The following is an 18,320-nucleotide window of genomic DNA, read 5'->3' as shown; positions in this document are numbered from 1 at the left end:
CGCGCTCCGTGCCCCGGCAGCCGCGGTTCCGCCCGCGGGCCCGGTACCGGCACCGGGCGGTGCGCTGGGCTCCCCTCGGGCCGAGCAGCCCCGGCCGGGCGGACGGGCGGGGCCGCCGGGCGGGCACAGCCCCGCGGGCCGGACGGAGCGGGCGGGCGGCGGCAGCGGCCCCGCGCAGGGCCGGGAGCGGCGGCGGCGGCGGCGGCTCCGAGCCCGCCCCGGGCTGGGCAGCGCCGGGAGCTTCCCCGGGCTCGTCTGTGCCGGTAAAGCGGGGCGGGCCGGGCTGGGGGCGGCCGGGCGTGGGGGGCGGTGATCCGGTAGCGCTGCCCCGGGAGCCCCGGGCCCGGCACCGGGATCCTGCCGGTACCCGGGCAGGTCCGTGTTTGATCCCGCTCTTTGTGCGCCCTGCCCGCGGCGCAGCCCCGCGGAGGGCGGCGGGAGCGCGCGGGTGCTCCGGGAGAACGGGAGCTTGCCCGGGGTCGGGATCCTGTCCGGGGGTCGGGATGCCGTGCGGGGGTCGGGATGCCGTCCCGGGGTCGGGATGCCGTCCCGGGGTCGGAATGCCGTGCGGGGGTCGAGATGCTCTCCGGGGGCGGTGGTGGAAATCTTAAATAGTTCCTAAACTTTTTCTTCTGCTCTTTCGGTGCGGCTCCGTGCCTTTGGGGTGTTTCAATGTTTTCCTTACTTGTGGGGACCTGGTGTTCTCCCGGGTGAGCCCAACATCTACCTGAGCCCTGTTACCCGCGGGAGGGTGGATGGAGGGTCAGGGGCAGTAGTTTGAGGAGCAGGCAGGGGCTGGGGGTGCTGCACTGCCCTGTGCCGCTGACACTCTGTGAAATAACTCGGCTGCTTCCTCTGGGAGATCTGCCTTTTCGGGTCTCGGACTGGGCTTGTCGTGCAGAGGTGTTTTGTTCTTAGCTGCTGCTCAGAACAGGAAGAAAAAGGAAAGTCTGGTGTCCGAGTGGCAGGGCTGGTTCGTGCTCTGGTGCCTGTGACACTGAGAACAGAGCTGCAGTCAGCTCACCCTGCGAGCTGTGGTCCACACTCGGGGGGTTTGAGCTGCTGCTCTTTGAGGATCGAGTCCTGAGAGTGTTATCGGGACACAGCAGCAGGATGTTGGAAATAAAAAGCCATAAAAGCATTTCCTGTGGCCCGAGCAGCGCAGACAAGTGACACAAAAAGCTGGTAAATCAGGGACAGAGGGACATGTGGCACACACAGTGCCTCACTCAGTGACAGCGTGTGCTGTTGGTGTGAGTTTGGTGCTGGGGATGGGTGAGTTTTGTTTACCTTTTGTTTGCTTTTTGTTTGCTTTCTGATGCCTGAGCAGGTGTGGCTGGGAGCAGCCAGCCCTGACACAGCACTCCCTTTCCCTTTTCATCCCTGGAGTCACAGCCTGCAGGACTCAGGCACTGCCCCATTTTTACCTGCTCAGCTGAGCAAAGTCAGTCCTGCTGCAGCGACTGCATTTGGAATTGTGGAGTTTGGCTGTTCCCTTCCCTTTGCTCTTGCTCCCTGAGGCACTGCTGCTCCAGCAGGGCAGCACTGAAACACTTTTTGGTGACCTACATAATTCTCCCCATGAGATGGGATGACTTCAGAGTGGCTCCCCATGGTAAATGCTTTTCCTTGATTTGGCTGGATCCTCTTAACTGCTCCAGTGTAGCGAGGAGTTTGGAAAGCTTTTCTCTTTTTAGTCCCAATGTTGAGGTATTGTTATACAAAGGGAAGGTCATACAGGGGCTCTCATGTGCCTGCAGAGGAGCAGAGATCAAGTGAGTGACCAGCTGAGAGTGGCACAGCAGATCCACCCGGGGACTGGAGGCAGCTGAGTCCTGACTCCAGGCTGCCATACTCCAGTTGCTCTGTGCCTGAGAGTTCCAAACCTGGCACTTGCTGTTCCCAAGAGGGCAAAAAGGCAGGAATTGTGCAGTGTGTGAGCCCCACTGCCACAGCAACTGTGCTTTCCTTAAACACGTAAAATTAAATTCAAGTTATTGAGGGCAAGAAAGCAAGCGAGCCTGTTGGGTTTTACTTCCCAAAGACATTTCATACTTGAATGTGGTGCTGCTGTTTGACAGCTCATGTTTCTTGCTGTGCCCAGGCACGCTGCAGGTCTCACATTTCACTTCCAGAGCCCTGCAGCTTGGTTATGTGGCTCATAAAACCAATGTGCCCATGTGCCCCACGAGCCAGAGCGCACCGAGGGCTCAGCCCTGGCAGCCGTGGCTGCAGCCAGCCCAGGCTGCTGGCCCTGCTCTGGGCTGGGCTCCTCAGGGAGAGGAGCCAGGTGCCCATGGTGCCCCGGAGATGTGCTGGGTGTGTCACAGTGTGTATCCCACCCCGGTGTGCCCAGAGATGTGCTGGCTGTGTCACAGTGTGTATCCCACCCCGGTGTGCCCAGAGATGTGCTGGCTGTGTCACAGTGTGTATCCCACCCCGGTGTCCCCAGAGATGTGCTGGCTGTGTCAGGGTGTGTATCCCACCCCGGTGTGCCCAGAGATGTGCTGGCTGTGTCACAGTGTGTATCCCACCCCGGTGTCCCCAGAGATGTGCTGGCTGTGTCACAGTGTGTATCCCACCCCGGTGTCCCCAGAGATGTGCTGGGTGTGTCACAGTGTGTATCCCCCCCCGGTGTGCCCAGAGATGTGCTGGGTGTGTCACAGTGTGTATCCCCCCCCGGTGTGCCCAGAGATGTGCTGGGTGTGTCACAGTGTGTATCCCACCCCGGTGTGCCCAGAGATGTGCTGGCTGTGTCACAGTGTGTATCCCACCCCGGTGTGCCCAGAGATGTGCTGGGTGTGTCAGGGTGTGTATCCCACCCCGGTGTGCCCAGAGATGTGCTGGGTGTGTCAGGGGTGTGTATCCCACCCCGGTGTGCCCAGAGATGTGCTGGGTGTGTCACAGTGTGTATCCCCCCCCGGTGTCCCCAGAGATGTGCTGGGTGTGTCACAGTGTGTATCCCACCCCGGTGTCCCCAGAGATGTGCTGGGTGTGTCACAGTGTGTATCCCACCCCGGTGTGCCCAGAGATGTGCTGGGTGTGTCACAGTGTGTATCCCACCCCGGTGTGCCCAGAGATGTGCTGGGTGTGTCAGGGTGTGTATCCCACCCCGGTGTCCCCAGAGATGTGCTGGGTGTGTCAGGGTGTGTATCCCCCCCCGGTGTCCCCAGAGATGTGCTGGGTGTGTCACAGTGTGTATCCCACCCCGGTGTCCCCAGAGATGTGCTGGGTGTGTCACAGTGTGTATCCCACCCCGGTGTGCCCAGAGATGTGCTGGGTGTGTCAGGGTGTGTATCCCCCCCCGGTGTCCCCAGAGATGTGCTGGCTGTGTCACAGTGTGTATCCCACCCCGGTGTCCCCAGAGATGTGCTGGGTGTGTCACAGTGTGTATCCCACCCCGGTGTGCCCAGAGATGTGCTGGGTGTGTCACAGTGTGTATCCCACCCCGGTGTGCCCAGAGATGTGCTGGGTGTGTCACAGTGTATATCCCACCCTGGTGTCCCCAGAGATGTGCTGGGTGTGTCAGGGGTGTATCCCACCCCGGTGTGCCCAGAGATGTGCTGGGTGTGTCACAGTGTGTATCCCACCCCGGTGTGCCCAGAGATGTGCTGGGTGTGTCAGGGGTGTGTATCTCACCCCGGTGTGCCCAGAGATGTGCTGGCTGTGTCAGGGTGTGTATCCCACCCCGGTGTGCCCAGAGATGTGCTGGGTGTGTCACAATGTGTATCCCACCCCGGTGTGCCCAGAGATGTGCTGGGTGTGTCACAGTGTGTATCCCACCCCGGTGTGCCCAGAGATGTGCTGGGTGTGTCACAGTGTGTATCCCACCCCGGTGTGCCCAGAGATGTGCTGGGTGTGTCACAGTGTGTATCCCACCCCGGTGTGCCCAGAGATGTGCTGGGTGTGTCACAGTGTGTATCCCGGGCTGGGATGCAGGAATCCTGAGCAACTGGAGGCAGCAGCATTTGGCGCAGCAGCAGGTGCCAAGTGAGGTGTGGTGTGCCAAGGCAAACAGGATCCTGGGGATGGTTCCTGAGGAGGGAAGGGCATCCTGCAGGAGCAGGCAGCTGGTGCCAGGCTGGATGCTGCTGGCTGGAGCTGGACAGGCTCTGGGGAAGAGGCTCTGTGGGTGATTGCAGGAATTGGCTCCCCAGCACTTTCTCACTCAGGAAGCTGAGAAGTGCTGGCACCGACTGGGAGAGCAGCCAGGGCTGTGTGAACAGACACAGGAGCTGGAGCGAAGATTTTTAGTGGCAACGGTTGATGTGTGGGAGAAGAAAATGTGTGTGTGCTTAATAAATATTGGCACTCAGCAAGAGCTTATCAGCTAACGCAGTGCTTCAGCTTCTGGAGAGCTGAGCTGGCTCTGCCACACTGAGAAGAATCCCTCCAGATCAGCAGATAAATACGAAATTAATATGAAAAATGGGGTTTTTTGAATGGCGCTGATTTGCTGCTGCCTGAGCTGTGGGACGGTTCCTGCTGCTTTCCCAAGTGCACACAAGAGGCAGCAGCAGTTCCTGCCTCTCCCCATGACCCAGGCCCCACGGATTGTGTGTGCAGATGTTGTCCCACATGGAAAAGGGCTGAGAACAGAGCAAACCCTGCAGATTTGATCTCTGTGATTTGCTGCTTTGTGTTGTATGAAATCCCGTGTTTTGGGAAAGCGGTGCACTTTCCCAAACTGAGTTTCAGGGACTTTTGGGGCTGTACCAGTAGACTAGATGACCTTCAGAGGTCCAGTCCACCATCTGCTCCCCACTGGGACTTGCTGAGTATTTATTTCTGCGGCCTTTGAAACCCCAGCATTGTAAATGGCCCCTTGGGTTCCCTTTTCTGGTGCACCATTGTCCCAGCTACTAGAATAATAGACAAAACTAGGTATTCCTTGCCGCAGTTCAACTGCCTGACAGCTTCTCCTGTCCTTCATGGACAGCTCTTTCTTTCTTTGGCCGTGACAGTTCCCATGTGTGAAGACTTTTAATACATTTCCCTCACTTTTATCTTCCCTTGGCAATCTCTGTCTCTGGCCCAGATAACTCTTGTCACCCTCTCTGACACTGTCCTGTGGCTTGCATCTGTTTTTCATTAATCCCGCAACCAAAGCTACAGAGAACTCCCTGGCCTGTGAGAACAGGGAAAGGATTGAGTTTCCTGGTGATATTTATATATCCCAGAGTGTCTGGCTACCGTCTGCAGCACTGCAGTGGTCTCTGATTTCTGATGTGCAGCTCTCCTGCCAGGCAAGTCCAACAGGCTGAATTTCTGAGCTGGCAGGACACCGGATTCCAAAGCTTTTGTCTTTTTTTTGGTTTTCTCTTCCCAACCCTGTGTGTACCTGCAGCTCTGTCCACCTGCACCTGCAGGCAGTGCTGAACAACAGGTGTTCTGCAGGATCAAAGCAAGACTTCCCTTTAAGTTCCTCTGGCTTTCCAGGGAGCAGCTTTTGATCTTTACCTGTAGCTTTGTTCTTTCTGTGCCTGGTGAAGGCTCATTAAGTGCTGCCTCTGTTGGCAGAGACGTCCTGACCCTGCCCTGCCTTCCTGGGAGCACCAGAGAGCTGCAGCAGGACATCACACACCCTCTTGTTTCTCGTGTGCCTCTCCAGCTCCTGTCCCTGTGTTTCCTGAGGAAGCCCTCCCTGGCCAGCAGCAGCATCCTGTGCATCTGCTGATTTTTGGGGTTCTGAGGAGGTCACTGTCATGGATGAAGGTCTGTGCTGCTGTAGCCAGTGTTGTGCTGGCAGGTGACCCTGCCCAGGTGTGCTGGAGGCCCAGGTCTCTGGCCAGGTGGCTCCATATCCCTGCCCCTGACTCCCCTGGCCCTGTTTGGAAACAGCATGTTGTAACTCAGTGTGGGGAAGGAGAAGTTGCACCAGAATTTACTGTCTGTTCTTGCAGGGTGCAATGAGAGGAAAGGTGATTTTGCTCCTTAAATGTGGTTGAGGCAAATGACTTTCTGCCAGGTGTAACCCAGAGCCTGAAGCTGTGGATTTTGGCAATGTGGACAAGAATGAGCTTAGGGCTTGGCTGGTGTTTGGTTTTTGGGTCTGAGACATGAGGATACATGTGTCTGGTGCTAGAAGGACACAGGAGTATGCAGGACTTGCAAAGTGATTCTCTTATCCTGAACCCTTGCTGGTACAGAGCAGGGCTGAGGCTCCTCCATCAAGTCCCAGCAAAGGCTGAAACACAGGAACTGCCTCTGCTGTGGTTCCAGCTGACAAATGTGGCCATTGCCAGTTAAACCAATAGTTTGTCCTTTAATGAAGGCTCTGTCAACAGCTTGGCAGTCTCATTTGCAGTCTTCTGCATGTACCAATCTGTCAGAGGCAGGACAGCTATTTTCCTTCCCTGCAGCCCTCACTCTGCCCTTTGGGAAATGCCCCTTTGCCCCTTCTGCCCTCCTGGGCTGGCTGGATTCACCATCAAAACCAGATTAAGGAAATCAGAGCTGTTCAACATCAGACAGTGCTTGCTTAGGCCCTTAAGTATTTCTTCAAAAGGTGTCCCAGGCCAGGGCCTGTCTGCTTTGTGTTCCTCTCTGGCTCTCGTGGCCGTGGCCTGCAGCCCAGCGTGGGACTGGTCCCCAGGAGCACCCCGGGCTGAGCTCCCCCTGGGCCTGGCAGCGTGGCTGTGTCTGGGCTGTGCTGGGTCACGCTGGCCTGTTCACAGCAAGCTGGGCCATGTAAACACAAAGGAACAAAAGTGGGAGTTTCCTCTTCTCCTGTGGTTTTGGCAGAACAGAAACTGCCGTGGTTCTGGTGCTTCCCAGCTGGGGATGGCTGCAGGGAGCCCGCTCTGCACTGGGGTTGCTTGTGTGAGACCCTCCTGCTCTTCCAACATGTCCTGGTCCATCTGATGAATGCTTTATAGCTTGGGTGACTCCTCTGGGTCCACTGCAGAGCTCCTCATATGTCCCAGCAAGCAGCACATCTCATTTGAGCCCAGAGCTTATTTGGGGTGAGCTGGGGATTGTGCTCCCAGTTCTGTGTAACTCTGGATGGGTGAAATGTTTGCCCTGAGTTGGTGTGCCATGCTCTGTGTCTGGGCTCTGCCCCCACTGGTGAACACGGGGCTTTCGAGCCTCATCTCTGGCAAGGCTCAAAAGAACCCAAACCCAAAAACAGCCTTACAAAAAAATCCCAACCCCGAAAACCTCAAACACACAGAAATGGCAAGCAGGAGATGAAGTGGGTTTGGTTGCTGTTGTTTTTGGAGATGCTGTGGCTGGAGCAGCAGCCCCATGTTCAGTGCTGTGGTCTCAGCCATTTCTGTGCTGAAGGCACCTCTGGGATCAGCTCTGGCTCTGTGACATGCCCGGGTCAGTGACACATGGGGCAGCTCCACAGGCTGAGCTGTTCCCTCAGTGGGGATTTCAGTGACCAGCATTGCTGTTCTGCCTCCTCCCACAGTAACTGCTAACATGTGGCAGTTTGCTGCCTTCATGTCTCTTCACTGCAGAGAAAAATGTCCTGGGATTCTGTGCTTCGGCACCTTTGAGGCATGAAGGTGATGTTACAGATCCACAGCATTAGAGGGCTCTTGCCTGAGGTGTGGATTGATGGGAGACTTTCCTCAGACAGTGGATGGCACGTGCTGAGCTGTCGTTATTTTGGTTCTCACACTATTTTTTCCTCCTTCTTGGCAGATCTTCTGAATTTGGCTCCTGACTAGAGCTGACAGATGATGGAAACATTTCCCTGGCGATGTCTCTGGGGCGACTCCTCCGTCGAGCCTCTTCGAAAGCATCCGACCTCCTGACCCTGACTCCCGGCGGCGGCGGCTCCTCCGTGCTCGATGGGGACATCATCTACTCCAAGAACAATGTCTGTGTCCACCCCCCTGAGCTGCTGCAGGGCATCGGGGAGCACCATCCAGGTGATGGCAGGTTGCAAACCCTGCCCCATTCTCTCTTTTTCTCTCTCCTGGGTCTTGCTTCTATCGAGTTCTACACCCTGGGCACTGAGAAATGAAGAGGTGCCAGTGGGGACAGGGCAAGGCTCAGGAAAGCCATCCACAAGCTGATCCATCAGCTCTTCTTTTAGTAGGAGGATTAGTGATATTGCTCCTTTCTCTTCTGGTCCAGCATGGATTTACCTGGTTTAGAAAGTCCTTTTGTGCAGTCAGAAGTTGTCATGTGGGGACAGTAACTTCTGCTGCTCAGTCACATCCCTGAATTGTTCAGGAAATCCAAATATCCTCTTGTAACTGTCATTGCTGAAGTGGCCTCAGCAACCACTGGTAAAGGGAGAATCCAAAAAGCCTGCTTGTGGCTGCATGCACTGGAGTAAATGAGAATAAATCCTGCTCTGTCCTTTTATTCTCATCTGTTCCTGTGCTCTTTCATGTTCTCATCAAAGACCTGTGGCTCTTGGCTTAGCTTCACAAAATGAATTATTCTCTGAGCACTGACCCTTGCTTTCCTTTTGGTGTGGGTGTCTTCTTTTTCCATTGGCTTCCCATAAATACTGTAGCCCTTCAGCTACACTAAGGTAAATATTCTTGAGAAATCAGTGTTCAGCTGGCACTTGAAATTGTTTAACTAAGAAACAGTAGAACTTTTTCATGTGGGAACATATTTTATAATTTACTCTTGGTTAGTAAATCTGTCCAGGAAGTCCAAGTATTTGCATGTCATTTCTGCGTTAAGTTAGGCCAGAGGGAATTCAGACTGTTCAAAAGCCACATGCAGACTTGAAATGATTTGCAAATACTGAATAATGCTGAGCACTTCACAATTCCTTTGACAGAATTCTGTCGTGGTAAATTAAAGGGTTTGTTTTGCCCATGTGGAGTGGTACTGAAGTGGCAGGAGTCACAGAATGGTTTGGGTTAGGGGGTGATCGCCTGAAAAGGTAAAGGGAGGACCCTAAAGATCCTTTCACCAAACCAGGCTGTTCAGAACCCCATCCAGCTTGGCCTTGAACATTTCCAGGGATGGAGAGACGGGGAAAGGGAAACTTCAGGGCAATGAATGACTCGGTGTCACAACCTGTGCTCCTGTGCTCTCCCTCAGGCTACTTGTGCTTGTACATGGAGAAGGACGAGCTCCTGGGCACCACGCTGATCCTGGCCTGGGTGCCCAACTCGCGCATCCAGCGGCAGGATGAGGAGGCCCTGCGCTACGTCACCCCCGAGAGCTCCCCGGTGCGCAAGGCGCCCCGAAAGCGCGGCCGCCACCACGCCCAGGCCTTCGGCACCGGCCGGCCCGCGTCCCCCCCGGAGCAGAGAGGGGCACCGGGCCCCAGGGGGGACGAGATCCTCACGGTGTCCCAGCTGGTGAGGGACGGGGCCCCCTCCTCGGAAGGGGAGAAGCTGTCGCAGAGCGGCGCCCGCCGGTCCCCGCAGCCGCCCCGCAGCGACTCAGGGACCCTGTCCACGGTCAGCTCCCAGGAGGAGCACTGCAGGTCCGAGGGCACGGAGGAGGGCCTGGACTGCAGGGAGGACTCCTTGGAGCTGTCTGCTGACGATGTGAGCAGGGACAGCACTTTTGACTCTGATTCTGATGCCTTCTCTTCCCCCTTCTGCCTCTCTCCTATCAGTGAAGCCCTGGGGAAAAGCAGCAGCTCCGTGTTCATGGACAGTGAAAGCAGGTGAGTGCATCCTTTTTCTGGGTGCTGGGTGCTGAGCTTGGAGATGCTGAAGGAAGTTGAGAAACTTCACAGGGGCATTGAGCTCAATGCCCTGTTTTGCTTCAGACTTCTATGGAGTTTACAGGAAACTGTCAGCCAGTTCTGCTTCTGCTTGGTGAACCCTGGCCCCAAACATCCAGGGCTGTGTATGTCCTTTCAGGTGAACTGTCTTGAACCCTGGAAGCAGCATTGCTGAATTAAACGGGTCCTTTGTTGTCCTGATTGGCTCTGCTGAGGATCTGAGCTTGTTGCTTCTCGTGCAGAGCCACATCAAAAGGCTCTGCTGACTTCCTGAGCTGTGGGCACCCCTCCGGGCCCTGTGTTGACATGAAACCTGCGTGTGGGAGCTTGTTTTGCTGCTGTTCAGAACTGTGGTCCCACTTCAGACAGATAAACATTAATTCTTGCATGTCTAACCTGTGTATTTGTCAGTGCTTCCCAGTGTCACCTGCAGTAAACTCCACAGGGGGAAAGAGGGCATCTTGGCAAGGGAATAAGGAGCAGGAGGACACCTGTACAATTCCCTGTTTCCATCCCCAGTGGTTCTGACTTTGTGGGCCCTGCCCTGTTGGTGTGTTACTCGTTCCCATCTCAGGGAGGATGGATGTGATGCATTCTTGAAGTACCATGGGGCTGATTTTTAGGCTACAACTCAACTTTGAAACTAGACCTGAAATGAGGAGAAACGAGTTCTCCTTTGTGTATGTCCACAATGCACAGACTGCACTGACAGCTGAAGAGATTCTGCCTCTATTTTGTGGGCTAATCTCAAGCCCAGAGAATGCCAGTAAGAACAAGGCTTGTGAGGAAGTATTCTAATTGATTCAATTCTCTCTGGATATTTTAAAACCCTTCTGTGAGGTGATGTCAGACTTTGTATCAGCTTTGCATTCAGAATGTGCCCAGAATGTGCGCTTGAGCTCTGCAGCACCTGGTGGGGTGAGTGGTGACTGTCCCATCCCATCCCATCCCAACCCATCCCAGTTATAAAGTCCAGCCTTTGCCAGATCAGTGGGTGAGAGAAACGCCAATGAGCACAAGTGAAATGTGCATAGCCTGGCATCTTCTGTCCTCATGGAGGGATTGGGAAGCTCAAGGCTCAGGAATGTTATTACCCCACTGTAGTGGTGGGAAGAGCAAGGGACACACTTGGAATAACATACTGGCTGCTGAAAACCAGGAGGCTGAGCTCATCCTGGGGAAACCCCAGTCCTGGCATGGGCCACAGCCCACGTGCTGTCCCAGGAATGCTGTGGGCTTGGACTGCTCCCACAAGGAGCTGGTGCAGGAGGGTCCCAGGCAGCATCCAGTGAGTCAGGAGTTGTGGTTTAACTGTGCTGCAACACTTATGCTCTGAGCTGCAAATAGTGTCAGGAAAGGAAGGAAATACGGTTTATTGCATCTTCTCTGCCTTGGCTGTGAATTCCTGCGGCATTTCCCTGCCCTCTGCCGGCTCTTCCTCACTGCTGCTGGAGCCCAGACAGCTCCAGCCAGGCAGAGCCGGCTCTGCACACACAGCTCAGGGGCCGGCTTTTTTCCTTCTTTTTTAACTCCTGTGGTGCCAGTCTGAAGCCTCACACAGTGCACATGACATTCGTAATTGGCAGCAGGTTAATAAAACAGAGCTTGTGTTGTTTGGGACTTTTGACTTGAAAGGGTTTTGTCCAGTGTGTGCATTTTTTTGTGCCAATTTGTTCTTCCCCATTGAGCCGCCTTCCATGGAATCTGCAGGGTCTTACAAGCTGTTGAGTGGGAGATTTTGCATAGAATCCTTTGCAAAAGTCTGGTCAAAAAGCATCTCATATTTCCTGCTTTCATGTCAGCATTTTGGGGGACGGGATATGCTGTTTCAGAAGTCACTACAAACATGGGAACAGCTTCCTTGTTTCTTAAGGGTTTGTTTTGGTTTGGGTTTTTCTGCTGGCTGCTTCCCCTCTGAGCCAGAATTGGAGTGGGAACAAAGTTTGTGCTGCTGGCAGATTGTTTGAGCTCTCTTCCCTCCCCACCTCCCAGTCACCACCTCCTCTCTGCCAGGAAGAATGACTGTTTCTGGTTGTTTCCCTCTTCACTGGGGAGCTGCTGCAAAGACAGCTCTGCTCTTCCCTGTGGTTGTTGCAGAAGCTGAAGGAATATGTTGCATTTCAGTCCAGCCAGCTTCGTGTGTGATTAGCTATCCTCAGAAAGGGAGAAACATGTCATTGTGGAAGAATTGGTTTGTACAGGTACACTTGGATCAGATGAGATCAGGGGCTCAGCGAGCTGCTTGACAGAATTTGTGTGTGACCAGGAGTCACGAGTCCCATCTGCCTCTTGGGGTGTCCCTGAGGAGGTGGCCTGGCCACCTGGGCGTGAGGGAGCCACAAACACTGCAGTGTGTGCAGGACAAGGAGGAGGGAGGGAGGTGGGCTGGGGAGCCCTGGAGTTGCACAACGAGTAAGTCAGTTGCCAGTCACCAACTTGCCTGGTAGAACATAAGGAAATAAAAACGTATCCATTGTTTTTTTTTTCCTCTTTGCTTCTCAGTTTGACAGGCTGCCAGAGGTCCCACGCAGCGATTGATGCATCCTCCTCCCATTTACACAATTCCTTGGGCTGGGAGCAATGGGAGTGTCCCAGCACCAGCATGCACACTCCTGCTTCTGTCTTTAGACCAGCCTGGCACACTGCTGCAGAGTGCCCTCATGCCTCAAGGAAAGGTGGCCTCACTGTCCTGGGGTTTGTGTCCTTCTTAACTTTGGGGACCCCTTAGTGCTCCCAGCACGTGGTTCCTGCAGGAGGCAGCTGGTGTGGGGAAAACTTGCACTGATGGCAGCTTTGTCAGGGTGTGTGTTTCTGTGGAAAAGGAGGAATGCTGGAAATAAAAATCATTCCGTTCTGTCCCTTCCCTCCCCTGTCCCCGTTGTTTGTTGGCTGTCAGGAAATGTTTGCCTTGTGGCCTGAAGGACACAAGTTCAGGGCAGCTGCTCTCTGTGCCCAGCTCTGGCTCGCTGCTGCCTTGGGAAATTCCTCTGCTTCCATTTTCCCCAGCAGTAAATTGAAACTAAAAGGCTTTTGTTACATCCAGACAACCAAACAGCATCTGACACTTCTGTAATGTCCATCCACTGATGCTGCTGGAGTTATTGAACTGACCATGACATCAGATCTATACAGTCAGTTCTGGAAGCACTTAGTGCTCTGTGAGTGGGGTTTGGTTTGGGGTGGGGTTTGTGCTGAGCCAGAGTGATCCCTGGATAGCAGGAGCTTTCATGGGTGCTCAGAGGCTTTTCACTCCCCGACTGCAATAGCTGATACCTGACAGGCACCACAGCAGTGCTGAAGAGGAGATGCACACACTGGTGTTGGTTCCTTCACTCACTTCACTGTGGGATGTTGGCCAATACAGTCAAAATTTGGACTGAGGACCTCAGTGTTGGAATTGTATGAGTGGAGCTTGGGGCAACATCTGACCAGAGGCTGGAGCTCCACAAGCAGCCCCAGAGGTGCTGGGACAGAGGCCAGCAGTGCTCCCACGGCTCAGGCTGGAAAGGACCAGCAGAAGCGACGTGGCCAAGGTGGAATCAATGCAGGAAGGAAACATCTTTCATGAGGCATCGATCGTTTTAGCAGGCAGTAATAAAAATAACGAAACACTGTCATAATGGAGGTGGATGATGGTGAGTTCTCATGTTCTTCAGCAGACATGAATTCATATGGCAGATCGATCACAGACAGCCCAGGCGAAGCTCACAGCACAGGGAAAGACTCCTTTGGCGTCGCAGCTGATGCAATTTTTACGGATGTGTTGCACATCCTGTTGTTAAGTCGCTTCCCAGGAGCTCATCAGTAAATGAGCTGCTCCAGGAGCCGGTGGGAGCAGCGCAGGCATTGCATCATCTTGTTTTGGCAGCTCACCTGAAGGGCTGAGAGCCATTTCGACCTCTGCAGCAAAAACAGGAGACAAAATTATAAGGGAAATGAGCTGAAATTAGAGTGAACTGGCAGGAGCTCTGGAGTCATCAAGAGATTGGGAATTCATCGCTGTTGTAACAGAAGTGATTATATTGGAACCAGGGGAATTGGTCACAGACTTTAAAATCTCCTGTAACTTCTTGCAGCATCTCAGTTTTGAATTAATTCAGCCCTGGGGAGGAGCGAGGTGGGTACCTGGTCCAGGCTTCAGTTCCCTAGGACTTGCCTGAACTGGTGCCACTTATGATGTAAGACAGCGAAGCTCCTAATTCTATTTGTACCCAAACCCATGCCCGGGCAAAAACATCCACAAATCCTTCTTCCATCAGAAGGATAGTCCTTGATCTCTTCTGTTTGCGTTGTGGGGTCAGTGTAAGCTTCCCTAAGGCAGGGGTGGTCTGTATGGAGCCGGGCACTGGGAAGGGGAGCTGGCCTGAGCCGTCAGCAGCACTGTGTAATCAATTAAAGTTGTTCCCGGCTGCAAAGCTGAGCAGGTTGGACAGATCCAAGAGATTGCAGAGGCATACGGCTCTATCTTGCTTTATATAAATATTTGAACAGCAAGAACATTAATTATAGCAGGTTTGTTTCTTCCCTCTGTTGGGTTGCTGCCAGATTTCGTTGGAAGAAAATAGTGACAGCTAACTTGGGATCGGGAATTGCGGCTGAGGGGGTCCATGAGGCTCTTTATGTGGGATGTCGGGAGGCAGCGACAGTGGGTGGTCCCCATGAGGGAGATCCGGGGGCAGGCAGCGGGAGCAAGAGGGGACACGGAGGGTCCCCTCTGTCCCCTGGGGCACCGGCCGTGGTTCAGGTCTGCTCAGGACGCTGGGGAAGGCCTGAAGCCCTGCTTCGGACACGGCTCCGTGGGCAGGCCTGTGGTGGCTTTCTGTGGAGCTGTGCATTGTGGCTGCCGTGGCTTTTTCGTGGCCGGTGACCGTGGGTCGCTACCATGGCCTGTGACGATGGCCGTGGCCGTGACCGGTGCCCGGGGCCGGGGCCGTGACCGGTGCCCGGTGCCCGGGGCCGGGGCCGTGCCCGGTGCCCGGGGCCGGGGCCGGGCCCGGTGGGTGGCGCGGCCGCGCCGCCAGGGGGCGCGCTGTGCCCAGCGGTGCCCCCCGGTGCCGCCCCCGCTCCCCTCAGCGCGGCCGAGGCGGGAGATCTCGGGGCCGTGCGATTGTCTGGGTGCAAACGGACATTAAACCCCATCCAGTGCCACCCCTGCCATGGCACGGACACCTCACACTGTCCCAGGCTGCTCCAAACCCCAATGTCCAACCTGGCCTTGGGCACTGCCAGGAATCCAGGGGCAGCCACAGCTGCTCTGGGCACCCTGTGCCAGGGCCTGCCCACCCTGACAGGGAAAGATTTCTTCCTAATATCTGATCTAAATCTACTCTCAGTTTGAAACCAATTCTCTCTGTCCTGGCACTCCATCCCTTGGAAATTGACTCTTTCCACGTTTCTTGTCAGCTCCTTCAGGCCCTGCAAGGCCACACCGAGCTCACCCCAAAGCTTCTCCTGCCCAGGTGGGCAATGCCAGCTGTGCCAGCCTTTCCTGCCAGCAGAGCTGCTCCATCCCTGGCACCATCCTGGAGCCTCCTCTGGGCTCTGCAGCAGCTCCAGGTGCTGCCTGAGCTGGGGCAGCTCTGCAGGTGGGGTCTGACCTGAGGGGCAGAGGGGACAATCCCTGTCCCTGCTGCCCACGCTGGGCTCAGCCCAGGCTCAGGGGGGTTCTGGTTCCAGCACACACGGCCAGGACATGACCAGCACCCCCCAGTCCTTCTCCCCAGGGCTGCTTTCACCTTTTCCCTGGATTTTCTTGCATTTCTTCTGTTATTTATTTATACAATCGCAACGCCCAGAAATCTGAATGGAGAGCAGAGATAAATGGCACTGGCAGGTATCCACAGCTTTGTGAGGGAGGAATTGCGTTAAGTGAATCAAAATAAAGAGCATGTCCCCTCCAAAGCACCACAGTATATGCAAATAAATCTGCACGGCCTCTGTCTCCTTGGCTCGGGCCTCGCAATTATCCCAGCATTAGGCATTTACAATAACTCTGGAACATGCTTTTAGGCAGCGCTCCTCTTTCCTCTCCCTTTTCTGCTACTTGAAGCAAGCTCTTCCCTTGGGAAATCTGCATTGTCTTGTGGAAACAGTGAAATCCTCCCTGGGTGGTGCCGGCTCAGCTCATGCTGGGGCAGCAGCAGAGTCCGGGGAGTTGGTTAACTTTGCCACTAAAATGTCCCCCTGAAATTCCCAGTTCACTGCTTCGAGCCAGGAATATAAGAACAAAGGTAATCGGCAGGTCTTTCAAAGGAGCAGCGGTTTGAAGGCTTGATTATAATTAGCATAATTAGGGGAGAATTTTATTTTTGCATGGATTGAACTGAAAGGAAAAAAAGCAAAATAATCCATTGATTTTAAAAATAAAATAAACATGGGGAAGAAAGGTCTCCTTCTCCAGACTGGAATGGGCTGAAAAGCAAACATTCTTTTTCGGGCTTTGCTGAGAAATCACTTTTTCCATCTAAGGAATTTTTTTTTTTAAGTGTTGCATTTCGATTGATTTATTAATGAGTGTAAGCCCAGGCATGAGGTGCCCCTTCTCTGTATGGATTATAAAAATCCACCACTGAGCTTCTGGAACATTTTCCTCCCTTAAACTGAAGGTAACATTTGCATCCTTGAGGAGTGTCCGCTCGGCTCTAAGTGATTTGTTGTGTTTGGCTGCTCGGAGCTGTGTGTATTTTATTCCTAAGCATCAAACCGCTCATTCTGCGCCCTCTCTCTCCCTGCAACAAGAAGTCACAGAGGAAAGCAGAAAAACCTCAGTTGGGTTTACCTGAGCAGCTACACCTGTGTGGAAGTGTCAGCTGTGAAAGCAGGTTGTTTGTCTCCTAGCTGGAGCTAGATGTGTATCACATTCCAGGCTTTGGGGAAAAGAGATTAAAACACCCATTACTTCACTACAAACTTCTGCTTATTTTTTTGCCTTTTCCATTTACATTCAAAAATAATGAACTCAAGAACTCTGGGTTTGTTTTGTTCTCCTTTTGCTTTAACTCCAGCACTGGGGGGACCCTTTGGAGGCCGCGGGGCTGTTTTCCTAATGCCCCCTTGCTGGCTGGAATCACTCAGCTTCCCCTCCGGCCTCGAGGGCTTGGAGGCATGAATGAGGAGCAACAAAGCCCCAGTGTGGGGAGGCTTTCACCCTTCTCAGCCCAGGGCAGGATGGTGGGTGCCCCCAGCCACCGCTGTCACCAATGTCTGGGATGGAAATCCGTGTTCTACCTGTGCCAGGTGCTGGGAAGCTCTGGGAAGGCAGGCTGGGAACACAGATTGCCGTAGCCCCGTAAAGCAGAACAAATCGGTTTGATCTTTATTTCTCAAGGACAAACCAATTACGCCCGTCAGAAGGCAGAGCTGCATAATCGGGTTTCCGCGAGTCCCTCGCCGTGTTACAGCGGTTTATTTGTCAGGCTGGCGTTGGCAGAGCTGTTGTTAATTCCCAGCCCCGTCCCTGACGGTGAACTTGCTGTTTCAGCCCAAGGTCAGAGGGTGCCTGAGGAGTCCCTGAACAAGGCTCTGGGCACGGACCCTCTGCTCGGTCCGAGGGGAGGGAGGGAGGGACTCCAGCACTTTTGAGACGTAAACAGCCTGTTCCTCGGGTGTTGTTAATAACAGGAATGCGAGGAGTGACTAACAACAATGCGCTGACTTGGACAAGCGCTTGGATCTGCTTCCCGGTGCCCTGCTTGAAAGGATACAATTATTTTTCGTAACTGTTTATTTTCCCTTTACAACAAGCTAAGCGAAGCAAGTTTGTCAGAGGCAGAGTGCTCCTAATTTGGTCTCCAGTGACCTCTGCCGCCGTGATTGGCAGCCCGGTGTCAGGGAGGAACTTGTGCCTGTGAGATAGAAATGAGCAGAACAAATGCCGTAGGACAGCTTGGGTTCCCCGGGGGACACGGGCTCAAAAAGGTGAAAGAAGTGCAATTACAGGAGGTTTTCAGCACAGAAAGTTAATTAGCTACTAAATAGCATTTAGTGCAGTTCAACGTGGGGAAATTTATGTTTTGAAAGCAAACAGATCAATGGAAAGCCTGTGGAACAAGCTTTTGGAAAGTGCATGTTGATATCCGTGTACTTTGTACTGTAACAGCCTGAGTAGTTTTTCCCAGGTTTCCCCAGCAAATAGGAGGAATTGTTAGATTTGTTTCCCGGGTGTTTGCAGATGTATAGAAATGCTTCCACATGAGGATGCTTTGACATTTAATTTTAGAAATCCTGCCTAGGCTTTCTAAATCCAGGCTATCTAACACCTTGTTCCCCAGTCACCGTGGTCAATGGAAATCGATTCTGTTCAGGTTCTCTGAGGCACAGAAACTTCAAGTTCTAAATGTTTTCAGCCAAAGGGTGAAAGTTCTTAACCTGGTTACTCGCCTGTGCTGGTCAGAATGTGACAGCAGCATTTCCCTGCCATGGCTGGCTCTGTGTGCCACGCTCCGTGGGAAGCTGGTGCTGTTCTGTGAATGTCCTTCCAGCCCTGTTCTGCAGAGCAAGCAGACACATTTCAGCATCTCTTTTTTAATCCTAAATTACCAATCTGGTTTCCTTTGCATGTCTTTTGTGTCACTGAATTCAGCACGTTTCAGTCTATAATATATGTATATTGTCAAGGACACATTTTTTATCAGAACAATGGATTTGGGTTCCAGATGCTCAA

At 53.7% G+C, this 18,320-nt stretch overlaps 1 protein-coding gene across 3 annotated transcripts in view; it reads left to right on the top strand.

Annotated features, from left to right (window-relative positions):
- TBC1D16 (TBC1 domain family member 16) overlaps positions 1–18,320 on the top strand; it is a 31,005-nt gene continuing 12,685 nt past the window's right edge. For 2 of the 3 annotated variants that reach the window (XM_064395918.1, XM_064395917.1), the window contains exons 1-3: positions 1–263; positions 7,654–7,883; positions 9,022–9,598. In XM_064395918.1, coding sequence (XP_064251988.1) covers positions 7,712–7,883; positions 9,022–9,598 — 749 coding nt within the window. In that variant the 5' untranslated portion in view covers positions 1–263; positions 7,654–7,711. The remainder of the gene's footprint in view (positions 264–7,653; positions 7,884–9,021; positions 9,599–18,320) is intronic. The other variant, XM_064395919.1, reaches the window with a different exon arrangement.

This window comes from Passer domesticus, chromosome 20 (assembly GCF_036417665.1).
Source record: "Passer domesticus isolate bPasDom1 chromosome 20, bPasDom1.hap1, whole genome shotgun sequence".
Taxonomy (NCBI): domain Eukaryota; kingdom Metazoa; phylum Chordata; class Aves; order Passeriformes; family Passeridae; genus Passer; species Passer domesticus.
This window is presented reverse-complemented; position numbering and strand designations above follow the sequence as displayed.